We start from the raw sequence: 26,778 nt of genomic DNA, 5'->3' as shown, positions 1-26,778 counted from the left end.
TTAGCTGGTATTTATAAGGCATTTACTGTAACTGCTCTTGGGCACAAAGCAAGCAGGGTTTTATCGATGGGGTTTTGGCTGTTTGGGTTTGGGGTTTTTTTTCTTTGTTTTTTCTTTTTCCCAGTAAAGTGTCAGAACTGTCAGAAGTATGCATTAGCACACAATCTGACCAATACAATAGAATAGACCAGACCAGGTTGGAAGAGACCTTCAAGATCATTGAGTCCAACCTATCAACTAATCCAACACCACCTAAACAACTAACCCATGGCACCAAGTACCCCATCAAGTCTCCTCCTGAACACCTCCAATGATGGTGACTCCACCACCTCCCCAGGAAGCCCATTCCAATGGGCAATCACTCTCTCTGTATAGAAATTCTTCCTAACCTCCAGCCTAAACCTCCTGTGGTGCAGCCTGAGACTGTGTCCTCTTGTTCTGGTACTGGCTGCCTGGGAGAAGAGACCAACCTCTGCCTGGCTACAACCTCCCTTAAGGTAGTTACAGAGAGCAAGAAGGTCTCCCCTGAGTCTCCTCCTCTCCAGGCTAAGCAGCCCCAGCTCCCTCAGCCTCTCCTCACAGGGCTGTGTTCCAAACCCCTCACCAACTTCATTGCCCTTCTCTGGACACCTTCCAGCAAGTCAAGCTCCTTCCTAAACTGAGGGGCCCAGAACCAGACACAGGACTCAAGGTGTGGCCTAACCAGTGCTGAGTACAGGGGCACAATGCCTTCCTTGCTCCTGCTGGCCACACTGTTCCTGATGCAGGCCAGAATGCCATTGGCCCTCTTGGCCAGCTGGGCACACTGCAGGCTCATGTTCAGCCTACCATCAACCAGTACCCCCAGGTCCCTCTCTGCCTGGCTGCTCTCCAGCCACTCTGACCCCAGCTTGTAGCACTGCCTGGGGTTGCTGTGGCCAATGTGCAGAACCTGGCACTTGGATGTGTTCAGTCTCCTGCCCTTGGACTCTGCCCATCTGTCCAGCCTGTCGAGGTCTCTCTGCAGAGCCTCTCCAACCCTCCAGCAGATCAACTCCTGCCCCAGCTTGGTGTCATCAGCAAATTTCCTGATGATGGACTCAGTGCCCTCATCCAGATCATCAAGAAGCACTATATCATATTGCTGTTCTCACAGGAAAGACAAGACTCTCAGCCAGGGGCACATGGCTTGGCAAACGTGAAGCAGAGGTATCAGCCTAATACTCCAAGGATAAACTATTGACAGCTACAGTTCATGTGCATCTGCTGTCTTCCCTGAACAACACCTTGCACAGGGATGAATGTAGAGACTGAACAATTCAACCAAGACATGAAAAAAGCAAACAAAACACTCAGCACTCTCAACCCATATTAAAAACCCCCCAAACTTTAATACCTTTTTTTCCAAGATCTAATATACAAATGCAATGGTAATAAAGTATTCTTCTTCTGTAAGCTTGGATGAAATACATTGAAGTCCACTTTTCTTATATTAGATAAATAATCATCTAAAGCAACCTAGGGAATAAGAAAAGGGGGGGGAAAAAAAGCTTAATCCATATGGTGCACACAAATAATTAGGCATTCAGTTTAAAAAGCAAGACATGAAACTGAATGAGGAACTGCAAAGAGACTTCACAGTTTGCCTCTCTTGTTTAAGTAGTTGTGTACACCCAAAGCATATAGAAAAGGCACATTTGGTGATGACAAGCATTCTTTTTTTGCTAGACCAGACAGCAAATTGTGAAAATATATACAGTTTTGAGTCCTTGCATCAGAACAGTGGTCTCTGAATGTAAAGACATCTTGGACAAAGTGATGTATGAAGTCACACAGAATCACAGAACTGTCAGGGTTGGAAGGGACCTCAAGGCTCAGCCAGTTCCAACCCCCCTGCCATGGCCAGGGACACCTCACACTACAGCAGCTTGCTCACAGCCACATCCAGCCTGGCTGCAAACACCTCCAGGCAGGAGGCTTCCACCACCTCCCTGGGCAACCTGTGCCAGTCTCTCACCACCCTCATGGGGAACAACTTCTTCCTAACATCCAAGAAGCTGAATCTCCCCATTTCTAGTTTCACTCCATTCCCCCCAGTCCTATCACTCCCTGACACCCTCAGAAGTCCCTCCCCAGCTTTCTTGTAGCCCCCTTCAGATACTGTAAGGCCACAATAAGGTCAATAGCATGAGGTTCAACAAGTCAAAGTGCAAGGTCCTGCATGTGGGTCAGGGCCAACTCCAGAATGGGCACACAGTGGGTTGAGACAGCCCTGGGGAAAACTTGGGGGTGGTTGTTGATGAGAAGCTCCCCATGAGTCAGCAGTGCCATCATACGTCCCAGCAGGCAGCTGTGTGCTGGGCTGCAGCCAGAGGAGTGTGGCCAGCAGGGCAAGAGAGGGGATTCTGCCCCTTGACTCTGCTCTGCTGAGACCCCACCTCCAATCCTGTCTCCAGTTCTAGTGTCCTCAGCAGAAGAAGGACACAGAGCTGCTGGAGTGAGTCCAGAGGAGGCCACAAAGATGATCCAAGGGCTGGAGCAGCTCTGCTGTGAGGATAGGCTGAGGGAGCTGGGGGTGTTCAGCCTGGAGAAGACTCTGTGGGGACACACCTTAGAGCTGCCTTCCAGTACTTGAAGGGATCCTACATGAAGGCTGCAGAGGGAGTTCTCATAAGGGTGTCTACAGGCAGGACAAGGGGAAATGGTTCTAAGCCGAGGGAGATCAGGGTTAGACTGGATCTTAGGAAGAAGTTCTTCAGTACAAGTGTGGTGAGACTCTGGAATAGGTTGGATAAGGCCTTGAGCAGCTGAGTCTTGTTGAGAGGTGTCCCTGCCCATGGCAAGGAGGTTGGAGTAGATGATCTCTGAGGTCCCTTCCAACCTGAGCCATTCTACCATTCTATGTAGTTAAAGAAGAAGGATTAAAAGTGTTGATTAAAACTATGGGGTTCCAGAGCCAGGTATGCAGTAAGAGTTTCACAGGGTTTAGACATTTAGGAATACTGCAAGACAGACATATGAAGAGTTCGCTCTCCATGCTTCATTTACTACTCTGCTCTTCACAACCATATCAGCACAGAGTTGAGTCCACCACTGAAAGAGTGCAGGATATCACACCCACCGTACAGAGAAAAGCAGGGTATGCCTTCACAGGAACGTTCCTACTGAAAGATCTAGCCTGAAAATACAGGGGGGGAGGTGGGAGGGAAAACAAACAAACACCAAATGCACATGTCAGGAGAATTCAACACTTCAGATTCAACAGCAAATGCTGTATAACATGGTTAAAGGCAACAGACAATCTAACAAACCCCACCCCTTTTGGTCTTAATACACTGAAACTGCAACTGGTCCACACTGTGCAACCCCCACTGTATCCCAAAGGAACTGCACAGAACTATGGCACACTGGGAGAGGCCTCCTAAAATCCTTACTTGATTTGACAACCTTACATAGAACAAACCAATGGAAATCAGCATCCCCCGTTCCAACAAAGTTCCCAGTTGCATCTGAGTTGATAAATGTGGTTTAACCTCCCCCTTGCCCCCCAAATGACTCTTTGCACCCCTTGAGACAGAAATTAATTTCTCTGTGTGCATCTTTTGGGTCTGGTTATGCTCCATTGGCATTTATGGGACTTCAAAAAGTTGGAGTGGAGTGGAATGCAATAGAATTAACCGGACTGGAAAAGTCCTTCGAGATCATTGAGTCCAACCTATCACCCAACACCATCTAATCAACTAAACCATGGGCACCAAGTGCTTCATCCAGGCTCTTCCTAAACACCTCCAGTGATGGTGACTCCACCACCTCCCTGGGCAGCACATCCCAATGGCAAATGACACTCTCAGTGAAGAACTTTCCCCTCACCTCAAGCCTAAACCTCCCTTGGTGCAGCTTGAGACTGTGTCCTCTTGTTCTGGTGCTAGTTGCCTGAGAGAGGAGACCAACCCCTTCCTGGCTACAACCATCCTTCAGGTAGTTGTAGAGAGCAAGAAGATCTCCCCTGAGCCTCCTCTTCTCCAAGCTAAGCAACCCCAGCTCCCTCAGCCTCTCCTCACAGGGCTGTGCTCCAGACCCCTCCCCAGCTTTGTTGCCCTTCTCTGGACACCTTCCAGCATCTCAACATCCTTCTTAAACTGAGGGGCCCAGAACTGGACACAGGACTCAAGGTGTGGCCTAACCAGTGCTGAGTACAGGGCACAATGACTTCCCTGCTCCTGCTGGCTACACTGTTCCTGATGCAGGCCAGGATGCCATTGGCCCTCTTGGCTGTCTGGGCACACTGCAGGCTCCTGTTCAGCCTACTATTGACCAGTACCCCCAGGTCCCTTTCTGCCTGGCTGCTCTCCAGCCACCCTGACCCCAGCCTGTAGCACTGCATGGGGTTGCTGTGGCCAATGTGCAGAACCTGGCACTCGGATGTGTTCAATCTCCTGCCCTTGGACTCTGCCCATCTGTCCAGCCTGTCGAGGTCCCTCTGCAGAGCTCTTCTACCCTCTAACAGATCAACTCCTGCCCCCAGCTTGGTGTTGTCTGCAAATTTACTGCTGATGGACTCAATGCCCTCAATGCCCTCATCCATATCATCAATAAAGATATTGAACAGGATGGGGCCCAGCACTGATCCCTGGGGAACACCACTGGTGCCTGGCAAAAGGATCTCAATAGCTCAGTATCTACATATAAACAAAGTCTAAAGCATGCCTGGCTCAAATCCACAATGTAAACCCATGTCCAGCTCAGGTACATTTTATAGAACTGAAGCCAACCTTCCTGCAGTGCTTCTTAATCAACACAGAATCCCTTCTCATTTTGCCTTTTCTTGCAGGTTCAACCTACCAATCAATCAATCAATCCAAGCCTCTGTGCATGCTGATGAGAAAGCATGAGCATGTGTTAGATGTTCATGGACTGTTCCAGGCTGAAACTTCAGGCAGGAAAACTACTGCCCCTTTTCACAAGGCAAGTTGTCTTAAAACTCTGAGATGGACTAATAAGTGTAGAGATGGAATCAAAAGTGTGGTGGGTGTTTCTCTCTCAAGCCAGAAAATACTCTTCCCTGAACTAATGCTCTGCCTTCCTAGTATTAATTGTAAGCTCAGAAAGAAGAAAACAAACCAGAAAGAAAGTAACCTTGCTGGACCTTCTTAAGCCAGAGGGGGTTGCATGTCATTCAGAGAGCATCTTTTATCTTCCTTGGCAAACTGAGTCTGTGATGATCCAGCACAATTGAGATAAATGCAGAAAGCCAAAGAGAGATGCTCTTAAAAAAAAAGCAATGGGGGAAAAAGTGCTTGAAAGAGCACTATGGGAACATAGAAATGTCCAGCAGGACTGATCAATGGCCGGCAGGACTGATCAATGGCCGGCAGGACTGATGGAGCACTTTCAGTAGGTGCTTTTTTCCTAAAGGAAATTCTTGGTTCTCTTACTTTGCCCTCTGCTGGTCATCAGCCACAGCCTCAGGAAAAGCTGCCCGTGCTTCAGGCAGACTCTCCTCCCCAGATTCCCTGCTGCATTACTCCAGCATGCTTCAAACAACAGAACTCAGGCTTCAGTTAGCACTGGAGGATTGTGTTTCTTCTCACTGTGGAACAGGGCTGGCAACTGCTGCCCACATCCTCCAAAACAGGTGGTTTGTGGAACAAATGCTGAGGTTGTTGAAACCTCTCTGCAGGTTTAAAATGCACCCTACCCTGTAACTCCAGTGAAGACAGAGGGTAAGTGGCTGAAGAGCCCCCTCAGGCAAGAGAAGATGATGATGTTATCCAGGAGAACAGATGCATTTAAAGGCACTAGCCCATTACATTCACCTAAAGACTTGAAACACCCAGCAAATGCAGCCAGCAAAAGCCTGTCCCATCCATTAGGGGAGAAAGTATCCTTATTCCTCCATTAACAAAGCCCATCTCATTATCAAGGAGGCTAATACCCTGTTATTACTGCCAGTTATTGCCAGTTCAAGTGGTTTGAACACTCCAGAGATCTTGCACTGTCAATTATTCTTCACTGCTGCTGATGGAGGCTGGAAGCAAGTATTCAGAGAGGACTGGGGGCTCATTTTAATTAAGATGATATAGGCCTTCCATTAGAAAACAAACAAAAGGAGGGGAGGGAAGGGGAGGGGAGTGTGCCAAGATCAACATTCACTTGAATACAGTGCTAGCCTTGCCCTACTCTGCTCTCCCTGTGTTTATGCTTTCCTGTGTAGTCTCCAATTGCATGATCACACCAAGGCTGGATGTGAGGAGGAAGTTGTTCACCATGAGAGTGGTGAAGCCCTGGAATGGGTTGTCCAGGGAGGTGGTTGAGGCCCTGTCCCTGGAGGTGTTTAAGCCCAGGCTGGAAGAGGGTCTGGCCAGCCTGATCTAGTGTGGGGTGTCCCTGCCCATGGCAGGGGGGTTGGAACTGGCTGATCCTTGTGGTCCCTTCCAACCCTGACTGATACTATGACAAGTATTTTCTGTAGGACCCTTCCAATGCAGAGCATGAGTAGGGCTCTAGGAACAGAGTGGGAAGAAAAAGGGAGTAAGGTTCTGCCTGTTCTATTCAGAAGCTGGTTGGCATGTTGGGAATCAGTGGACCAACACAAAAAGAAGTATCAAAGTATCTGGAAGGCTCTGAATTCTCACCCTGCTTTGTCCCTAAGTTTCTATGCAATACCAGCAACCACATTTTAAACATCTGGATAATAAACCCCTTCTACTCTGCCCTGGTGAAGCCACATCTGGAATATTGTGTCCAGTTCTGGGCCCCTCAGCTCAAGAAGGAACTCAGGAGCTGCTTCAAAGAGTCCAGCACAGAGCCACAAAGATGCTGAAAGCAGTGGAACATCTCCCCACTGAGGACAGGCTGAGGCAGCTGGGGCTTGGAGCAGAGGAGCCTGAGAGGTACCCTCATTGCTGGTGATAAAGATGTGCAGGGCAGTGTCAGGAGGATAGAGCCAGGCTCTGCTCAGGGATGTCCAAGGACAGGACAAGGGGCACTGGGGGCAAGCTGGAACAGAGGAGTTGCCACAGGAACAGAAGGGAAAGCTTCTTCCTTGTATCATAGTATTATAGTATCACTCAGGGTTGGAAGGGACCACAAGGATCATCGAGTTCCACCCCCCTTGCTATGGGCAGGGACACCCCACACTAGATCAGCCTGGCCAGAGCCTCAGCCAGCCTGGCCTTAAACACCTCCAGGGACAGGGCCTCAACCACCTCCCTGGACAACCCATTCCAGGGCTTCACCACTCTCATGGGGAAGAACTTCCTCCTCACTTCCAGCCTCAATCTCCCCACCTCCAGCTTCATTCCATTCCCCCTAGTCCTATCACTCCCTGAGATCCTGAGCAGTCCCTCCCCAGCCTTCTTGGAGCCCCCTTCAGATACTGGAAGGCCACAATGAGGTCACCTGGGAGCCTTCTCTTCTCCAGACTGAACAGCCCCAACTCCTTCAGTCTGTCCTCGCAGGAGAGGTGCTCCAGCCCTCTGATCATCCTCCTGGCCCTTCTCTGGACACCTTCCAGCACCTCCAGATCCCTCTTGTAATAGGGGCTCCAGAACTGGATGTGAACGTGGCAGAGCCTTGAAGTAGGCTGCCCAGAGAGGTTGTGGAGTGTCCTCCTCTGGAGACATCCCAAACCCACCTGGAAACATTCCTGTGTGACCTGCCCTGGGTGATCCTGCTCTGGCAGGGGGGGTTGGACTGGGTGATCTTCCAACCCCTAGCACTCTGTGATAATAAATAAATACTACTATTTTGCATGCCAGGAGGCATTTTAGGTCAGGCACTTGGCATTTTTGTAAGCCACAACAGAAGTCAGGGGGATTTAGACACTGTGCATAATAGCTTGAGGGGAGAGGAATAAGGAAAAACCCCAAAGTATCTCAGCCTGAGAAAAGAGAGTGAAAAGACAGGTTGTGAAGCTTCATTTTCTTTGTCTCTATTCCCTGCTTCCACATGCAATGAACAGTTTCCTTGGGCATGTGAGCACAAAACCTGAGATAGCAGCTGAAACAGCAGCAGGAATGCATGAAATGCAAACTGTAAATAGTCTGTATGAAAAATAAAGCCCAAGGCCACATATTATTAACAAAAATGAAACCCATTAATTAGTCACTGGCTGAACAAGCCTCTCACCTCATTTTAACTTCAGAAAAATGAAGAAGGGCTCTTTTATCTCCACTGCATCAAATACTGTGCTCACAGGTAATGCTGTAACAGAGGCTTAGATTAATGGTGTAGATGCAGAGACAAGTGTGGCATTTTTCACTCTGAGCTTTAGGAGTGTGTCCAGCAGAGCCAGGGAGGTTCTCCTCCCCCTCTACTCTGCCCCAGTGAGACCTCATCTTGAATACTGCATCCAGTTCTGGGCTCCCCAGTTCAAGAGGGACAGGGATCTGCTGGAGAGAGTCCAAGGGAGGGCTACAAGGATGCTGAAGGGACTGCAGCACTGCCTGGTGAGGAGAGGCTGAGACCCCTGAGGGTGTTTAGTCTGGAGAGGGGAAGACTGAGAGGGGATCTGATCAGTGTCTATCAATAGCTGAGGGCTGGGGGTCAAGAGGGAGGGGACAGCTTCTGCTCACTTGTGCCCTGTGATAGGACAAGGAGCAATGGATGCAAACTCCAGCACAGGAGGTTCCACCTCAACATGAGGAAGAACTTCTTACTGTGAGGGTCACAGAACACTGGAACAGGCTGCCCAGAGAGGCTGGGGAGTCTCCTTCTCTGGAGACTTTCAAGACCCATCTGGATGTGTTGTGTGACCTGTGCTAGATTCTGTGGTCTTGCTCTGGAAGGAGGGGTGGACTCAATGATCTTTGGAGGTCCCTTCCAACCCCTAACATCCTGGGATCCTGTGTGACCCTGTGAACTTCTGTCTTTTCAGACTACCTTGACTGGAAGCACTGGATGCCATACTCAAAGTATATGCATGCACAGATGTCCTTGTGGCTATATGCAACTCCTGACAGAGCTTCTTGCAAGCTGTTTTTTTTCAGATAAAGGCAGACACAGCACTGGTGAGGAAACACTATTTGGCTTTTACATTATGGAGTAACAGGCAATGCAGAATATAGCTAAAATAAGAGCATGAAGGCACAATAGAGCAGCACTCTGCAGTTCTTCAGGGCTCATCATCCACAGCTCCATGCAAACAGTATCTTTCCTAATTCACCTGGCTGTGAGCCAGAAAAAGAAATAAACAGAGTGCACCTTTCACAGCATGGCTTGGAGGATGGTTGGCCATGTTAGGGAATGAATCCCCCCCTCCCACACACACTACCCATCAGTTAAAGGCAACATGCTCTGATTTCCTGGCAGCCACTCCGCTCTGCTGTGAAACACCACATGCAGAAATCCTCTCCACGGTGCCAAGCCCTCGCTGGCACATAGCTGCATTTGTAACAAGCCTGCTTGCAGTTCCTCTCCCACTACTAAGGCTTTTAGGCACTATTTATATTTATGCCTGTGAGTAAACTGCCTCCTGTACTTGCAGACAAGTATAATATTTGTACAGAAGCAGCTGAAATATTTAAAGGGTTTGTGTGTTTAAAGTCAAAGTGATTAAGGGTGATATTTGGAATGAAGTATGCAGCTGTAAGGCTTCCAATGGCATATAAGCACAATGCTCTGTGAAGGTGAACATCAATTCTGTTCATTTATATATATATATATAACACAAAACCCCCAACCAACCAACCACAACCACAAAAGGACAAAAAGGGAAGGAATCTCACATGTTCTAGATGAATATGGGCCTGGCTGGCAATGTCATAAATTACATCTCTCACATTTTGCTCTTGCTTGCCTCTTATGAAATCCTCTTGTGAAACTCCATGCTAGACATAGGAGGAAAAATCAAACAGAGGGGAAAAAAAAATACATCAATAAATAACCAAGCTTCCATTTTAGCTTCTCAAACACCTGTCCCAGCAACCAACCCAACAACATGGAGAGAGACTGCTTCCAAAGGTCAGCAGTGATAGGATGAGGGGCAATGGCTTCAAACCACAGAAGAGCAGATTTAGACTGGATAGTAGGAACAGGCTCTGCACCATGAGGGTGCTGGAACACTGCAACAGGTTGCCCAGGGAGGTAGCTGAGGCCCCATCCCTTGAGATATTCAAGGTGAGGCTTGACAGGGCTCTGGGCAACCTGATCTAGTTGGGGATGCCCCTGCTGACTGCAGAGGAGGTTGGACTGGATGAATTTTGGAGGTCCCTTCCAACCCAAACCATTCTATGATTCCATGAATAGAATAGAATAGACCAGATCAGGTTGGAAGAGACCTTCAAGATAACACTAAAAGGAGGGGGGAAAAACACTAAAAGGAGGGGGGAAAAACACTAAAAGGAGGGGGGAAAAACACTAAAAGGAGGGGGGAAAAACACTAAAAGGAGGGGGGAAAAACACTAAAAGGAGGGGGGAAAAACACTAAAAGGAGGGGGGAAAAACACTAAAAGGAGGGGGGAAAAACACTAAAAGGAGGGGAAAAAACACTAAAAGGAGGGGAAAAAACACTAAAAGGAGGGGAAAAAACATTGAAAAGAGGGGGGGAAATAAATACTAAAAGGAGGGGAAAAAATACTAAAAGGACAAAAAAAATCTATCAAAAAATATATCAAAATGAAACAAAAAAAATCCAAACCAACCCCCCCCAACCAAATTCAACCCCCAAACTAACCCACCTCCAGAAAGCAATTCAAAGACTCCCAAACCATCACCACCACCCCCAGCACCCCCAAACTCATTCTGTGGCTCCAGTGCCCCCTGTAAGACACAACAGGGTACAGCCAGCACTGCACCAGCTGCCTGGGCTCCTCAGCACCACTCAGCCCTATGGAAGCTGGCTGAGGGCAGGCAGGCAGGCTTCCCAGGAGATGCAAGACTCCAGCAGAGCTCTGCACTTGCTGCCAGCAGCTGAAATGCTGACAGGATGCTCAGTCTGCACAGAAGGGCTGCAAGCTGCTTCTGGTTTCACTGTCAAACACCTTCCATGGCAAGGGATGACTGTGAATTTTCAGGCTATGTTTGAAAAGCTAAAAACTGAGGAGGCCTCTCACACCTTCCAGGCCCCAAAGGGATGAAAGCAGGGTGCAGCTCCTTTTGGCAGTCTTAGAACCCTGGCCTATGGAGTACATTTTTTTTGCAACTACCTAAATTACTAAACTTCCAATCATATTAAAGTAACAGTCAGCTAATACTAACTCAGCTACCTTAAGCAGCACCATCGTGACATAAATTTGGGTTAAGAACAGCATTTAACATTTAAAACTGCAGACTGGAGATGAAGGAATAGCAGCTGAGATGCTTACAGATCTAGCCAGAGAACATTAAGGGGAAAAAATGAGCTTTCATCTCATTTTAATCTCAAACTGCAAGATCTAGAGAAGAGGAGGAGGAAGGGAGACCTCATCAATCTACAGCTCCCCGAAGGGAGGTTGGAAGAACGAAGGGGCAGCCTCTTCTCCTTGGTGGCAAGAGACAGGACCATAGGAAATGGTTCCAAGCTGTACCAGAGGGAGGTTCAGGCTGGATGTTAGGAAATATTTCTTCACTGGAAGGATTCTCAACCATTGGCATGCTCTGCCCAGGGCAGTGCTGCAGTCACCATCCCTGGGGATGTTCAAGCAGCCTGTGGGCCTGGTGCTTAGGAATATGGTTTGACCCTTCAGTGCTGGCTCAAAGCTTGGACTGGATGATCTTGAAGGTCTCCTCCAACCAGGTATATTCTGTGATCTGCTCCATTTAAATGCACATTAGGTGTACAGTTTAAATTGGAGGGCTACACATCTCCTACATCAGTGTATGGAGTGTGTGCTCACAGCTATTAAACATTCAACAAACAGAACAACACAAAGCAAAACTCACTAAGCACTGCACCAAAAAAAACCCCTCCAAACAAAACAAACCCAGCAGCCTGTTTATTAAAAAGCAGTACAGACAAACCCAAGAAGGTTGTTCAGGAGGAAAAATTCCTCACAGTGCAACCTTTATGAGAACAGGGAAATAATAAAAAACAGAATAGAATAGACCAGGTTGGAAAAGACCTTCGAGATCATCAAGTCCAAGCTATCACCCAGCACCATCTAATCAACTAACCCACGGCACCAAGTGCCTCATCCAGGCTCTTCCTAAACACCTCCAGGGATGGTGACTCCACCACCTCCCTGGGCAGCACATTCCAATGGCCAATCTCTCTTGCTGGGAAGAACTCCTCCTAACATCCAGCCTAAACCTCCCCTGGCACAGCTTGAGACTGTGTCCTCTTGTTCTGGTGCTGGTTGCCTGGGAGAAGAGACCAACCCCCACCTGGCTACAACCTCCCTTCAGGGAGTTGGAGGGAGCAAGAAGGTCTCCCCTGAGCCTCCTCTTCTCCAGGCTAAGCAACCCCAGCTCCCTCAGCCTCTCCTCACAGGGCTGTGCTCCAGACCCCTCCCCAGCTTTGTTGCCCTTCTCTGGACACATTCAAGTGTCTCAATGTCGTTCTTAAATTGAAGGGCCCAGAACTGGACACAGGACTCAAGGTGTGGCCTAACCAGTGCTGAGCACAGGGCAGAATGATGAAATAAACCAAACCAACCAACCAACAAAACCCACCCATGCCTCATTCCATGTGTTGAATTCTGCAATCTACACATTAATTGAAAACTTCCTGGAAGCTAACTTCCTACTACATTTCATAGTAACAAATAAGCCCTCAGAAGTTTCCTGAAGGACACTCTTCCCTCCCAACACACACAAAGCAATGACAATGGCATATTACTAGGCCATTGTAGGAGTTAAAATAAAGCAAGAAGATGTTCTGTTTGTGGCCTAAAAAATTCCCATCTCAAGTAGCATTGAAAGAGCCAGTTAGAAACAGCAGACTGTTGACAACTTGTTTCTCTTACCAACATGCAAATGTCCACGGGAAGAAAGACCTTTTGTCTTGTGCTGTGATATGGAGTTGCTCTTAAACAGGTAACTATGCCTTGAGCTTTCCCAATGTGGCTGGCTGCATGGTCAGCATGGACATCCCTCACACCTGGAATTGTAGGAATAGTATGTTTAGAAACATGATGTCAGGCCTTTTGAGGGGTACAGTCCTCCCTGATCACTGAGTGGTAATCCTTGAGGGTCTGAGCAGCCAGGTCTAGTTGTGAGGAGTCCCTGCCCACAGTGGGGAGGTTGGAGCAGATGATTTCTGAGGTCCTTTCCAACCCAAGACATTCTATGATGATGTGTATCACAGAGCTGTCAGGGATGGAAGGGACCTCAAGGCTCAGCCAGTCCCAACCCCCCTGCCATGGCCAGGGAGACCTCACACTACAGCAGGTTGCTCACAGCCACATCCAGCCTGGACTTAAAAGTCTCCAGGCATGAGGCTTTCACCACCTCCCTGGGCAACCTGTGCCAGTCTCTCACCACCCACATGGGGAACAACTTCTTAACATCCAACCTAAATCTCTGCTCCTCTAGCATAGATCCTGGTCCTATCATCCCCTGATACCCTCAAAAGTCCCTCCCCAGCTTTCTTGTAGCCCCTTTCAGATACTGGAAGACCACAATTAGGTCTCCTGGAAGCCTTCTCTTCTCCAGACTGCACAGCCCCAACTCTCTCAGTCTTTCCTCATTGCAGAGCAGCTCCAGCCCTCTGCTCATCCTCATGGCCCTTCTCTGGGCATGGTCCAGCACCTCCAGATCCTTCCTGTTCTAGGGGCTCCAGAACTGTGTTCAGGTGTTCAGGAGGAGACTTGACAGGGTGCTTGGTTACATGGGTTAGTTGATTAGGTGGTGTTGGGTGATAGGTTGGACGCAATGATCTTCAAGGTCTCTTCCAACCTGGTTTATTCTATTCTATTCTATTCTAACTGGACACTCCAGGTGTGGTCTCACCAGAGTGGTATAGAGGGGGAGAATCCCCTCCCTGGCCCTGCTGGCCACACTTCTCTTGCTGCAGCCCAGGCTCTGCTTGGCTTTCTGGGCTGCAAATGCTCACTGCTGGCTCCTGTACAGCTTCTCATCCACCAGAACCCCAAGGCCTTTTCTTCAGGGCTGCTCTCAAGCCAGTCCCTGCCCAGTCTATACTGGTGCTTGGCATTGCCCCAACCCAGCTGCAGGACCCTTGCTGGTCCTGTTGAACCTCATGAGGTTGGCATGGGCTCACCTCTCCAGCCTGTCCAGGTCCCTCTGGATGGATCCCTTCCCTCCAGCCTGTCAGCCACACCACACAGTTTGGTGTCACTGGCAGACTTGCTGAGGGTGCCCTCATATTTAAGGAAAGCTGAGTGTGTCAGTCCATGATAGAACTGTCTATGTTCATAAGCTGCAAAGAGATCTCCTCTCAGCAGGCACATTCCTTGATGCCCACACTCAGGAGCATGCCACCTCTTAGCTTGCTGCAGTTTCTGCAAAGGTTGTGCTCAGAGGAGCAGCACCTGTGCAGATGCTGTACACAAACTCTTTGTCACTGGCATGTCCTCTCCCAGGACAGCAGGATTCTAGGAACTGGTTTTCCTGCCAGAAAAACTGTGAGAGGTTTCTGACAAGCATTACTCTTACAGCACAGTTCCATGATTAGCTGCAGCTGATTCAGCAGTGTGCTGAAGCCACAGAGATTGGCCCTATGCTTCCCTCCCAAACCCCCATTTCAGCCAACTCCTTTGTGCTGTCATGGGCAATGAGGCAGGGACTGGAGCATCTCTCTTACAGGGAAAGACTGAGAGCCCTGTGGCTGTTTAGTCTGGAGAAGGGATGGCTGAGGGGGGACCTTATGAATGTCTGCAAATACCTGAAGGGTGACTGTCAGGAGGATGCAGCAAGGCTCTTTTCAGTGATACCCAGGGAGAGGATGAGGGACAATGGATGTAAACTCACCCATGGGAAATTCCATTTCAACATGAGGAAAAACTTCTCTGGTGTGAGGCTGCTTGAGCCCTGGAGCAGGCTGCCCAGCAGGCTGTGGAGTCTCCTTCTCTAGAGATCTTCAAAATCCACCTAGACATGTTCCTGTGTGACCTGCCCCAAGTGGTCCTCCTTTGCAAGGGGTTGGACTTAATGATCTCTGGAGGTCCCTTCCAAGCCCTGGCACTCTGTGATTCTGTGATTAGCTAAGCCATCTTCTACTGAACTCCAGTGGCAAAAGAGTGAGCTTTTAGAAATCCTGCAAACATTGCACCTGCACAGTTGAGTAACCAAAGTCTCAAAAGGGGACAATGCCTACCCAGCATTTCCAAGGTGAGGTACAAGAGAGCGCTCTGAGTGTTCTCGGCATAGGCCTCAAGCTCCTGGATGTTCCGGTAGGCTCTATCATCCAAATTCTTCTCCTGGAATATCAACACAGAGCATCAGTAAAATGCAAGCACAGCTGCTGTTTGCACAGCTAGATCACCACAGCCATGTCTGCCCAATTCACTAGTAGGAAAAATAACATTTGGTTTTTTTAAAGGACAAAATGAAGAGAGTTTAAACTCAGATGGAAGTGGTCAGTAAAGCTCACACCAAGTCTAACATAACCAAATAGCTGCATGCCGAGCCCAGAGAGTGGTGGTGAATGGTGCCACAGCCAGCTGGGGGCCAGGAACTAGTGGTGTGCCCCAAGGATCAGTGCTGGGCCCTGTGCTCTTTAACATCTTTATTGATGATCTGGATGAGGGCATTGAGTCCATCATCAGGAAATTTGCTGACAACACCAAGCTGGGGGCAGGAGTTGATCTGCTGGAGGGTAGAGAGGCTCTGCAGAGGGACCTCAACAGGCTGGACAGATGGGCAGAGTCCAAGGGCAGGAGATTGAACACATCCAAGTGCCAGGTTCTGCACATTGGCCACAGCAACCCCATGCAGAGCTACAGGCTGGGGTCAGAGTGGCTGAGAGCAGCCAGGCAGAAATGACCTGGGGGTACTGGTCGATGGTAGGCTGAATATGAGCCTGCAGTGTGCCCAGGCAGCCAAGAAGGCCAATGACATCCTGGCCTGCAACAGTGCGGCCAGCAGGAGCAGGGAAGTCATTGTGTCCTGTACTCAGCACTTGTTAGGCCACACCTTGAGTCCTGTGTCCAGTTCTGGGCCCCTCAGTTTAGGAAGGAGGTTGACTTGCTGGAAGGTGTCCAGAGAAGGGCAACGAAGTTGGTGAGGGGTTTGGAACACAGCCCTGTGAGGAGAGGCTGAGGGAGCTGGGGTTGCTTAGCCTGGAGAAGAGGAGACTCAGGGGAGACCTTCTTGCTCTCTACAACTACCTGAAGGGAGGTTGTAGCCAGGCAGAGGTTGGTCTCTTCTCCCAGGCAGCCAGTACCAGAACAAGAGGACACAGTCTCAAGCTGTGCCAAGGGAGGTTTAGGCTGGAGGTTAGGAGGAAGTTCTACACAGAGAGAGTGATTGCCCATTGGAATGGGCTGTCTGGGGAGGTGGAGGAGTCACCATCACTGGAGGTGTTCAGGAGGAGACTTGACAGGGTGCTTGGTGCCATGGTTTAGTTGATTAGGTGGTGCTGGATGATAGGTTGGACACGATGATCTTGAAGGTCTCTTCCAACCTGGTCTGGTCTATTCTACTCTATTCTATTCTACTCTATTCTATTCTACTCTATTCTATTCATGCAGCTGCAGCCAAGCCTGGTTACTGGAGCAAATGTAACTTGGTGCAGTCATAAGAACTCAGATTTCTTCACACAAAAGATTCAGCCAAAGCAAAACATCATTGGCAACTACAGGGTTGCCAATTTAAATACTTAATTTGCACCTGAGGCCCAGAGGAAATTAGATAAACAGGGATTCCCAGCTTCAGGTTCAGCTTGTGCTTCTCACCATACTTTCAGTGACAGCCTGTGATTGTTTCAGGGCAGGTTTTCTACTTTCCAGTATCAAGTGTTATGCTCTCATCTTCAGTAAGAATCAAACAGTTTGAGTTCTTAACACACTCTTTTTTACAGCAAGGTTTGATTAAATGCAGGAGTGGGATTCATAGAATGGTCTGGGTTAGAAAGGACCTTAAAGATCATCTAGTTCCAATCCCCTGCCATAGGCAGGGACACATTCCACTAGCACAGGTTGCTCAAGGCCCCATCCAACCTGAACTTGAAGACACCCAGGGAGGAGGCAGCTACAACCTCCCTGGGCAACCTGTTCCAGAGACTCACCCCCACTTGTACTGAAGAACTTCTTCCTAAGATCCAGTCTCACCCTACTCTCCCTCAGCTTCAAACCATTCCCCCTTGTCCTGTCTCTAGACACCCTCAGGAAAAGTCTCTCTGCAGCCTTCCTGTTCGTTCCCTTCAGGTACTGGAAGGCAGCTCTAAGGTGTGTCCCCACCCCCTGAGTCTTCTCCAGGCTGAACACCCCCAGCTGCCTCAGCCTATCCTCAGAGCAGAGCTGCTCCAGCCCTTGCACCATCTTTTTGGCCTCCTCTGGCCTCACTCCAGCAGCTCTGTGCCCTTCTTCTGCTGGGGACAGCAGAACTGGAGGCAGGATTGGAGGTGAGGTCTCAGCAGAGCAGAGTCAAGGGGCAGAATCCCCTCTCTTGCCCTGCTGCCCACACTCCTCTGGCTGCAGCGCACAGCTGCCTTCTGGGCTGCATGAGGGCACTGCTGGCTCCTGGGGAGCTTCTCCTCAACCAGCACCCCCAGGTCTCCTTCTTCAGGGCTGCTCTCAACCCACTCTGCACCCAGCCTGGATTTGTGCCTGCGACTGGCCTGACCCAGATGCACTTCGACTTGTTGACCTTCATGTAGTTAATTAATATAATTAATTACTGAAGCTTTTCTTGGACACACACATAAAAATAAGGATTAAAAAACAAATGTGATTAAAACCAGAATTAAGACTTTGGATGGTGAATACTTACTCTTTCATCAATGATCTTCATGAACCACATTTTAGTCAGCCTATGCCTCTTGACAGCCTGCAAGTTACCCAATAAAACACCCTTGTTAGTGCACAGAGAGTGATGGCAGTGCTGCACTCTGAAGGCTGACCTGTATTTTAGGTAACCCTTTTCTTACAAAAGCCTGTGCTCACTGGCTTAAATCCAAGTGGCATGTCAGTGAAAAAGGAGACCACAGAGATTTTCAGCTGCCATCTGTGTGCACACACACACACAGAGAATGAAATCCTGGCTACCAAGCCAACTAACTAGAAGTCTTTCTTGTAAACAAAAATCTTTTGGAAAGTGATTTATTTTTTCATGGGAGTCACATGTTCCCACAAACTCTTTGCAGATAGCTATGTTCACTTTCCAAGCAGAGCAGAGTTTCCTCCAGAGTCAAGCAACAGGGAGTGTTAGCAGAGTTCCCACAAATACCTTCTGAATTATTTCTCAACATATTGTTTCACAGCCAGTTCTGTTTGGATTGTCTTGGGTTGGTCCTCCTTTAAAGAAACCAAATAAGGAGAAAAATCTACCACAGGGATAGAACAATTCTATCTTCCACAGAAGTACAAATTGCATCAGGATGGGAGGGACCCTCAGAGGGCCCTGCAGTCAGCCCGGACACCTCCAGCTACAGCAGGCTGCCCAGGGCCATATCGACTCTGATGTTGAATGTCTCCAGGGACAGGGCCTCAACCACATCCCTGGGCAGCCTGTTCCAGTATTTCACCACTCTCACTGCTCAGAACTTCCTCCTGGTGTCCAACCTAAATCTACTCTGCTCACAGATTTGCCCTGCCCCTCATCCTATCACTCCAGCCTTTGTGTAAGGTCCCTCCCCAGCTCTCCAGTAAGAAAGGAGTCTGACTGGCAGCCTTAGCCAATGCAAAGGGTTGCAACTGGTATCTCAGCAGCTGAATGATTTGTATTTGAATGCTGTACTGGTTTGGGCTGGGAGAGAATTCATTTCCTTCACAGTAGCTATTAAGGGGCTATGTTTTGGATCTGAGCTGAAATCAGTGTTGATTACACAGGGATGTTTTAGTCATTGCTGAGCAGCGCTTACACAGAGTCAAGGCCTCTCCTGTTCTCCTCCCCACACTGGCCCACCAGCAACTAGGCTTGGGGTGCACAAGACTTTTGGAGGGGACATAGCTGGAACACTTGACCACAACTGAAGGAGCTGGGCTTGTTCAGCCTGGAGAAGACTCTGGAGGGACCTTAGAGCTGCCTTCCAATACTGGGTACCACCAAAAAGAGACCATCATCTTCATCCTGACACCCACCCCTCAGCTATTGATAGACATTGATCAGATCCTCTCTCAGCCTTCTCTTCTCCACACTAAACAGCCCCAGGGCTCTCAGTCTTTCTTCATAGCAGAGAGGCTCAAGTCCCTTCACCATCCTTGTAGCTCTCCCTTGGACTCTCTCCATCAGGTCTCTGTCTCACTTGAACTGGAGAGCCCAAAACTGGACACAGTATTCCAGGTGTGGTCTCACCAGGGCAGTTTGTTACTTCAACCTCTGTGCTTAGCCTCCTGTCTTTTTGTCCAGCTTAAACTCTTCAGGCAGGAATAATACTGCCTCATTCTTAGGCACTTCACTTGCTACCACCTTATGCCTTATCACAATTTATTCTGTCCTTCACCTAAACAGAAGAGGAAAAAGCAGATGGTTGACAGAAGCCTGACCCTGCCAGTAGGCTCTACGTAACTATCCTCCTCCTCCAGCTTTGCTTTTGGTTACATGCAACTTACATTATCACACAACCACGATTTACATTATCTGGCTTATATAGAGAATGAAAGACAGTACACCCTGTACTGGCCCACAGTATTGTGAAACAGTACCTTTTTCTGCTCTCTGTGAAGTGAATTCTAGGGCAACAAAGGTTTATTTTACCTTCCACAGTTCTGCAGCCACCGGCTGATGTGGTGGCTTATCAGAGTAAATATCTTCCACAGCCTCCCTCCAGAACTGCATTCGCATCAGACCTGTGGTCTTCTGAGTTATGGAGTCTTTAACCTGGGAAGGATACACCTGGAGTGAAATTCACAGTGTCTTTAAGGCCTATCTGCACTGAAAAGACAGGCACAGGACACCCTCTGAAGGAGTGCTTATTCCTCACCCAGCACATGAACACTGCAGAGAGTCAAAGAAAAAGTAAACCTTCACCACAACCTGACTCTGAAACCCACAGAGATTTCAGTTCTTGCTGACCCCCACCTTGGCTTTCTTCCCAGAAGGAAAACAAACAGTGGCACCAGCAGTGAGGGAGGGCAGTGCCAAGGTTGCCAGAAGCACAACTCTCAGAGAAATTCTGCTTGGTCAGCACATTTCCTGGGTCACTCCTTTCTGGCAAGCGTTACCAACTTTCCTAGTTGCAGTGGCAGCTTCTGGCTACCTAGCCAAGGGGAGAGATTACAGCCACTCCCCTACTACAACTCCAATTACAAACTTCCCTCCTGGCAGCCTTTCCATCCCCTTGGCTTCTGCCAACAAAGACCTGGGGCTGATTAGAACATCCAAGTTTTTGACAGACCTTCTACAGGGAGCTGCGCTGTACCAACTCAGTTGCTGCATTTGAAGCCAGAAGACAGATGCAATCATCTAACAGCATCAAGGACCACAGCCTGTTTGTTATTATTTAATATAACATGCAAAAACACAGAGGGAAGTCAGAAAAACTAGATACATAAACTAAACCAGGGGAGGCTGGCCTCTCTCCAAGGGCCATTCAAAGCCAGAGGTTTGTACTGCATTTAATCATCGCCCCTTACAGCGCAAGAAGTTAATCTTGGCAAACCACCACCAAGCAGTGTAATTTAGAGTACTGAAACTGTCATTGGACATTTCCAGAGCTCACCAATACATCTTAATACCTGCCTGAGCCAGTTCCACGTTGAAGGCTCTCAAGGCAAAAGCAGAGGTTCGACATTCAGAAGGCAACAGCAGAGAGCACAGAAACCCTTCATAGTCTCGCTTCCTAGAAAGGGAGGGAGAAAACCACAGCTATTACTTAGAGTTCTACTGCTTAGCATTGAACTCCTAAAGCAGTAGCAGGAAGCTAGGGTTCAAAACTCTGATTTTGCAGAAGTAGCAGCCTTTATGCCTATTTTAAACTAAGACAAACTCCACACGAGGGGAGGGTGTTTGAACTCTCCATGCACCTCTCAAAGTCAGCCCTCAAGTGATTTATTTGGCAAAAGGCAGCGACCAAAGTTGTGGCAGAACTGTAAACAGAATCCAGATTGTTCAACTTCCAGACTGCTGTTCCAAGCACAGAATCCCAGCATGGCTCAAAGTTGGAAGAGACCTCAGAGATCATCTACTCCAACTTTCCCACCATGGGCACCTCTCAACTAGACTCAACTGCTCAAGGCCTCATCCAGCCTGGCCTTGAACACCCCCAGGGAGGAGGCAGCCACAAACTCCCTAGGCAGCCTACTCCAGAGTCAAACCACCCTCTTCCTAAGATCCAGTCTAAACCTCCCTCAGCTTCAAACCATTTCTCCTTATTCTATTGCTGCACACCCTTAGGAAAAGTCCCTCTGCAGCCTTCCTGGAGGATTCCTTCAAGTACTGGAAGGCTCTAAGGTGTAACCTCACCCCAGAGTCTTCTCCAGGCTCAACACCCCTAGCTCCCTCAGCCTGTCCTCACAGCAGAGCTGCTCCAGCCCTTGGATCAGCTTTGTGGCCTCCTCTGGACTCACTCCAGCAGCTCTGTGTCCTTCTTCTGCTGGGGACACCAGAACTGAAGGCAGGATTGGAGGTGAGATCTCAGCAGAGCAGAGTCAAGGGGCAGGATCCCCTCTCTTGTCCTGCTGCCCACACTCCTCTTGCTGCAGCACAGGGCTCTATTTACCTTCTGTGCTGCATAGTCAGAAGTGATTCTGGCTAAGTTCAGAGAGATCTCATCATTGCACACAGCTGCCTGCTGGGCTGCATGAGGGCACTGCTGGCTCCTGGGGAGCTTCTCATCAATCAACACCACCAAGACTCTTTCTTCAGGGCTGCTCTCAACCCACTCTGCAGCCAGCCTGGATCTGCGCCTGGGACTGGCCTGACCCAGATGCATGAAACCACACTGCTTTCAAAGATTGTGCTTTAGAGCTTGGCAGTTGCTTAACCAGTATGGTTTTGTTTACTGGCAACAATATTCAAAGCACAAAACCTCTGTGTCTTGGCAGCTTCCCTGCAGGTACCTCGTTGCTGGTCTCCAGTGATCTGCCTTTGTTTGGCCACTTGGGAGTGCCATTAAATCAGAAACAATCAACAGGGAATCACAAAGTTCAAAATCAAACAGCCCTGTAGCTAACAAAAACACTTGGTCACCTCTGAAAAGCTAAACTGCTTGTTTCCAGCAGCACCTTTGTGTACTTTTCCATAAGCCTGTAAGCTGATTCTTCATCAGAGCAAGACCAGCAGCTCTGAGCTTCACCCCCAGAGTGCAGAAGCAGGTGTCTAAGAGAACACATTTACTCATGAATCCCAGAATGCTAGGGGTTAGAAGGCAGAGATCAAGTCCAAGCCCCCTGCCAGAGCAGGATCACCTAGGGCAGGTCACAGTAAGGCATCCAGGTGGCTTTTGAAAGCCTCCAGAGGAGGAGTAATCCTTTGTATGGTTTAACTAAAACAACCCCCCCAAAAAATTTCAAGGCAACCATCTCACCTTCTGTCTTTTGGATTGTAACCAAGTTGTTTGTTATTGAAAACAGTTTACCTACATGTTAACCCTACCTGCGTACTAATTGTACATGTAGCCTCTGATCTCCTGAGTTAGAGTAGGTAGGGGAACAAAGGCATTATCATCCAACCTATCAACCAATCCAACCCACCTAATCAACTAACCCATGGCACCAAGCACCCTGTCAAGTCTCCTCCTGAACACCTCCAGTGATGGTGACTCCACCACCTCCCTGGGCAGCCCATTCCAATGGGCAATCACTCTCTCTGTATAGAACTTCTTCCTAACCTCCAGCCTAAACCTCCCCTGGCACAGCATGAGACTGTGTCCTCTCATTCTGGTACTGGCTGCCTGGGAGAAGAGACCAAACTCTGCCTGTCTACAACCTCCCTTCAGGTAGTTGTAGAGAGCAATGAGGTCTCCCCTGAGCCTCCTCCTCTCCAGGCTAAGCAACCCCAGCTCCCTCAGCCTCTCCTCATAGGGCTGTGTTCCAAACCCATCCCCAGTGTTGTTGCCCTTCTCTGGACACCTTCCAGCAAGTCAACGTCCTTCCTAAACTGAGGGGCCCAGAACTTTGGATGCGATGATCTTGAAGGTCTCTTCCAACCTGGTCTATTCTATTCTATTCTATTAAGTTTTATCAAGGAATATGCAACCTGGCTCTGAGTTCTGATGCACCTGTAAAGGTCTGCTGCTTGGTGCTGCACAGAAAACTTAGGATGGTCACATTTCTTTCCATTTTTTCCCCCACTTCAAACATCATCACTGACCACACCTTTGTGTCTTTTACAGGCATCAGTCAGGAGATGATCCTGAGATGATTCCACTCTTTCTACACAGGCTCAGAAGCCTTCTCCCTGCTTTAGGCAACCATCTAGGGCAACTGTATCCAAAGTGAAACTACTTAAGCCTTTACAAAAGGGCTCTTTTCATTATACACCTCATAGCTCTCAACTCTTGTGGCCTAGAAAGCTGCTAGATCTTTACAGCCCAAAAGCCAAGCAGGAAATGCTGCCTGGCCTGGAAGTGTCTGAGCTGCGCTCCTGCCCCTCTGGGAGCAGTTTGGTTTTGACCAAGAACGGATGCTTTTGAAAACATGAACCCTCCTCCCCTGCATTCAGGTCAGATGCTACTTGAGCTGTCTGCCTAGCTGCTGGATTTCCTCTGCTTTTGTTCATTTTCCAAGGAGCACTTGGGAAGTTTGGCCATTTAGCAGTAGCCGAGATCCAAACCCATTCATTAAACGTCCACTCCGATGATCTCTCCCTTCCAGAAGCCGACATGGACAACGAGACGGACACGTTCAGTATTTCAGAAGAAACGTGACTGGGCGAGCAGCTGGCGAGGGACACTGCCGTGCGCAGGTTAGCTCATCCATGTAGCTCAAAGATTTGCCTGGTTTCCGCTGCTGCTGCTCCTCCCAGAGAAGGCGAGGTGCTGCCGCAGCCCCATCCAGCGGCAGGGTCACCGCAGGCCCGCTGCGGCTGCTGTCGCAGCCAGGCGAGGCCGGGGCCGGGCTGGGCAGGGCAGCCGGACACAACCTCCGCCACCTCTGCCGGGGCACCGCGCAGCCTCCTCGCCCGGCGGGCAGCGCTCGCCAGCCTCGCTCGGACAGTCCCGCCCCGCGGCCAGGGGAAACCCAGGCGTCCGCAGGCCTCCCCCCGGGCACTCACCGCACCAGCTCGGCGCAGTACTGCACCTCTCCTCCGGGCGTCGGCCGGCCCCAGCCCGCCGCCGCCCTGCCGCCGCCGAGCCCCGTCCGCGGGAGGCCGGCGCGGGCGCCCGCCGCCCCCAGCAGGCAGCGGCAGGGCCGGCGCCGCAGCCCTCCCCGCGCCATGGCGGCGGCTGCCATGCTGCCCGCCGCTCCGCCTCTCCCGTCAGTCACCCCGCGGCGCGGCGGCGGCGGCACAACGGCGCCGGTAGGTGGCGCCCGAGGACGCGCGGTTCCCTCCCGGGGCTGTGGGAGCCGCACGGCCTTCTATTGTCCGGCAAATGGCGTCCGGCCCGCCTCGCTTGCCTCAGTTTCCCCGAGGTGGACGCTCCTGGTGAATATCGCTGCTCCTTGGCAAACCAGGCACCTCTGTGTGCCTGTGTTGAACTGGGTGCCCAGAACAGCTGGGGGAGCGGAACCGTAACTGTTGTGGCACTGGAGATGTGCAGGAGTGGCGACGGGACTGGCCAGAGCCGCAGGGGCGGTCTGCTGTGTGGAGCGGAGCAGGGCAGCCCTGCCTGGGCGGCAAAGCTCAGCCCAGGGCTCAGTTCTCTGTAAATGTGTTAGTTTTGCGACAGAGGCACCGTGTCCTCCTCTGGGCTCTGGGAGGGGGACTCCATTCAATCCAGGCTGGCTGGAGTTTGGGGACAGAACGCCCCTGTTAGTCCTGTAGTCACCAAGTGCTCCTTCCGAGTTAGGCCTGCGTGGGGGTAAGGCAGAAATTCATACAAAAGCACCAGCATGCATGAGAGCAGTGTTAGCTTAAACCTCCGCTAGCCCAACGTGCTTACTACTAGAACAGCAGGCCTGCCTTGTTACCTAGCCCAGCCTCACCACCTCTGCCCTGGTGCCAGCTTTGACCTTCGTTTTGTGGTACAGGGAGTTTAAACAGCAGAAACCTATCCACTGCTTGCTTTTGCTATTCCTGAGCTGGTTTTCGGCCACTTTGGTGCTTTGAATCAGGTCACTGCCTGGTCAGCTGAGCATCAGCGCCAGCACAAGATGTTAGCACAAGCAAGAGGCTGCAGACTGCAGGAGAGAGGGCAGGATCTGCTGGAGTGTGCTCAGAAGAGGCCACAAACATGAGCAGGGGGGCTGGAGAAAATCAGTGAAGAAGACATTGTGAGGATGGAGCTCATCATGTTAAAGGTAATACCTCTGCTCAGCTTGAAAGGCTCACCTGAGCCTTGGACTTGCATGGGGAAGGACATGTGGGTGTCAGTTGATGAAAACCTCTCTCCAGGAGCCAGCACTGGTCCCTGGCAGCCCAGCAGGCAGCTGTGTGCTGAGCTGCAGCCAGAGCAGGGAGAGCAGCAGCACAGGGAGGGGATTCTGCCCCTCTGCTCTGCTGAGACCCCACCTGCAGCACTACCTCCAGCTCTGGTGTCTCCAGCAGAAGAGGGACCTGGAGCTGCTGGAGCAGTTACAGAGGAGGCCCTGAAGATGATCAGAGGGCTGGAGAACCTTCCCTATGGGGACAGGCTGAGAGAGTTTGGGCTGTTCAGCCTGGAGAGGAGAAGGCTCCAGGGAGACCTTAGAGCAGTCTTTCAGTACCTGAAGGGGGCTACAAGAAAGCAGGGAAGGGACTTTTGACAAGGGCTGTAGTGATAGGATGAGAGGGAATGGATTGAAGCTTGAGGAGGGCAGATTGAGACTGGAGATTAGGAAGGAATTCTTGGTGGTGAGGGTGGTGGGAACAGGTTGCCCAGGGAGGTTGTGGATGCCCCTTCCCTGGAGGTATTCAAGGCCAGGTTGGATGAGGCCTTGAGCAACCTGGGCTGGTGGGAGGTGTCCCTGCCCATGGCAGGGGGGCTGGAACTAGATAGTCTTGGAGGTCCTTTCTACCCCAAACCATTCTATGAATCTACAAATCTCCCTGGCTGTGGCCACTGCTGCACACGATCAGTAGCTTAGCTGTAAAGTGAAGCCACCCAGTAAATATGGGGATCGCTGTGAGAGGGCAGCGATGTGTAAGTGAGAAGGCATCAGTTTGGAGATGAGAGCAAGCCTTTACTTTCTGTCACAGAGATGAGGAGAGGGAGGGTTAGGGATCACACTTAAGCATTATTTATTTTATTGATTAGTGGCTCTTGTGGCTTTGCCCTTCCCTTTCCCTGCTCTCTTAAAGTTCTCTTTGTCTTGAAAAGCCAGACCTTGTTTTAAACCCTTGCTATGCCTTGAGCAGGATTTATTGTTTGTCAGGGCACCCAAAGGAGGTCATTTAGCTTTGGGTGGAGGCTGGAACTGCTGTTGTTTAAGTTTTCAGAGAGAACCCCTAGATAAATGAATCCAGCTCTTTCAGCTGCTGCCAGTTCCTGGCAGAAGGGTTACATAAACATACTCTAAACCTCAAGGGTATTATAAATAAATCTTATAAAATATTAACTTTTGTTAATCTCTGAATGAACCAAAATGGTGCTAAACTGATTTAAACCCTTGGTAAGAAAAGAATAAACCAAGTGTTGTACAAAAAAAAAACCCAATACTCCTGACCTCTTTATTGGTGTGCTGACATTTGTTGCTTATTGTTCTGTACCTTTGCTGTTCTCATTAAACCTAGATTTAG

At 49.8% G+C, this 26,778-nt stretch overlaps 2 protein-coding genes across 4 annotated transcripts in view; both read right to left on the bottom strand.

Annotated features, from left to right (window-relative positions):
- PLEKHF2 (pleckstrin homology and FYVE domain containing 2) overlaps positions 1-9,792 on the bottom strand; it is a 53,963-nt gene extending 44,171 nt beyond the window's left edge. The window contains exon 1 of the mRNA XM_068164324.1: positions 9,708-9,792. The gene's annotated coding sequence lies outside the window, so the exon portion shown is untranslated. The remainder of the gene's footprint in view (positions 1-9,707) is intronic.
- On the bottom strand, positions 1,230-24,369 carry NDUFAF6 (NADH:ubiquinone oxidoreductase complex assembly factor 6). 3 transcript variants are annotated; one of them, XM_068164320.1, is made up of 9 exons: positions 24,175-24,369; positions 20,701-20,800; positions 19,717-19,839; positions 17,791-17,847; positions 15,176-15,278; positions 12,864-12,997; positions 9,708-9,809; positions 3,101-3,157; positions 1,230-1,497 (listed from the first exon to the last, which is right to left on the bottom strand). In XM_068164320.1, exons 1-9 carry the CDS (start codon positions 24,351-24,353, stop codon positions 1,369-1,371), a joined length of 984 nt encoding a protein of 327 aa, XP_068020421.1. In that variant the 5' UTR covers positions 24,354-24,369; the 3' UTR covers positions 1,230-1,368. The 3 variants fall into 3 exon arrangements, with proteins under 3 accessions (XP_068020421.1, XP_068020422.1, XP_068020423.1); XM_068164321.1 differs by lacking the exon at positions 3,101-3,157 and having other exon boundaries at positions 1,247-1,497; positions 24,175-24,367; XM_068164322.1 differs by lacking the exon at positions 24,175-24,369 and having other exon boundaries at positions 1,250-1,497; positions 20,697-20,785.
- Positions 24,370-26,778: the final 2,409 nt, after the last annotated feature.

This window comes from Melanerpes formicivorus, unplaced genomic scaffold (assembly GCF_026170545.1).
Source record: "Melanerpes formicivorus ecotype bairdi unplaced genomic scaffold, bMelFor1.0.p_v2 SCAF_79, whole genome shotgun sequence".
NCBI lineage: Eukaryota > Metazoa > Chordata > Aves > Piciformes > Picidae > Melanerpes > Melanerpes formicivorus.
The sequence above is the reverse complement of the archived record's forward strand: the minus strand, read 5'-3'. Positions and strand labels throughout refer to the sequence as shown.

Bases quoted from the DNA above. Each gene is read 5' to 3' on its own strand.
- NDUFAF6 (XM_068164320.1), bottom strand. From the start codon at position 24,353: ATGGCAGCCGCCGCCATGGCGCGGGGAGGGCTGCGGCGCCGGCCCTGC. The intron at 19,840-20,700 runs GCAGGTATTAAG...TATCCTTCCCAG, and splicing joins TCAACGTGGAACTGGCTCAG to GTTAAAGACTCCATAACTCA. The intron at 12,998-15,175 runs GTAGGCATTGTC...CTACAATTCCAG, and splicing joins CCTCACCTTGGAAATGCTGG to GTGTGAGGGATGTCCATGCT.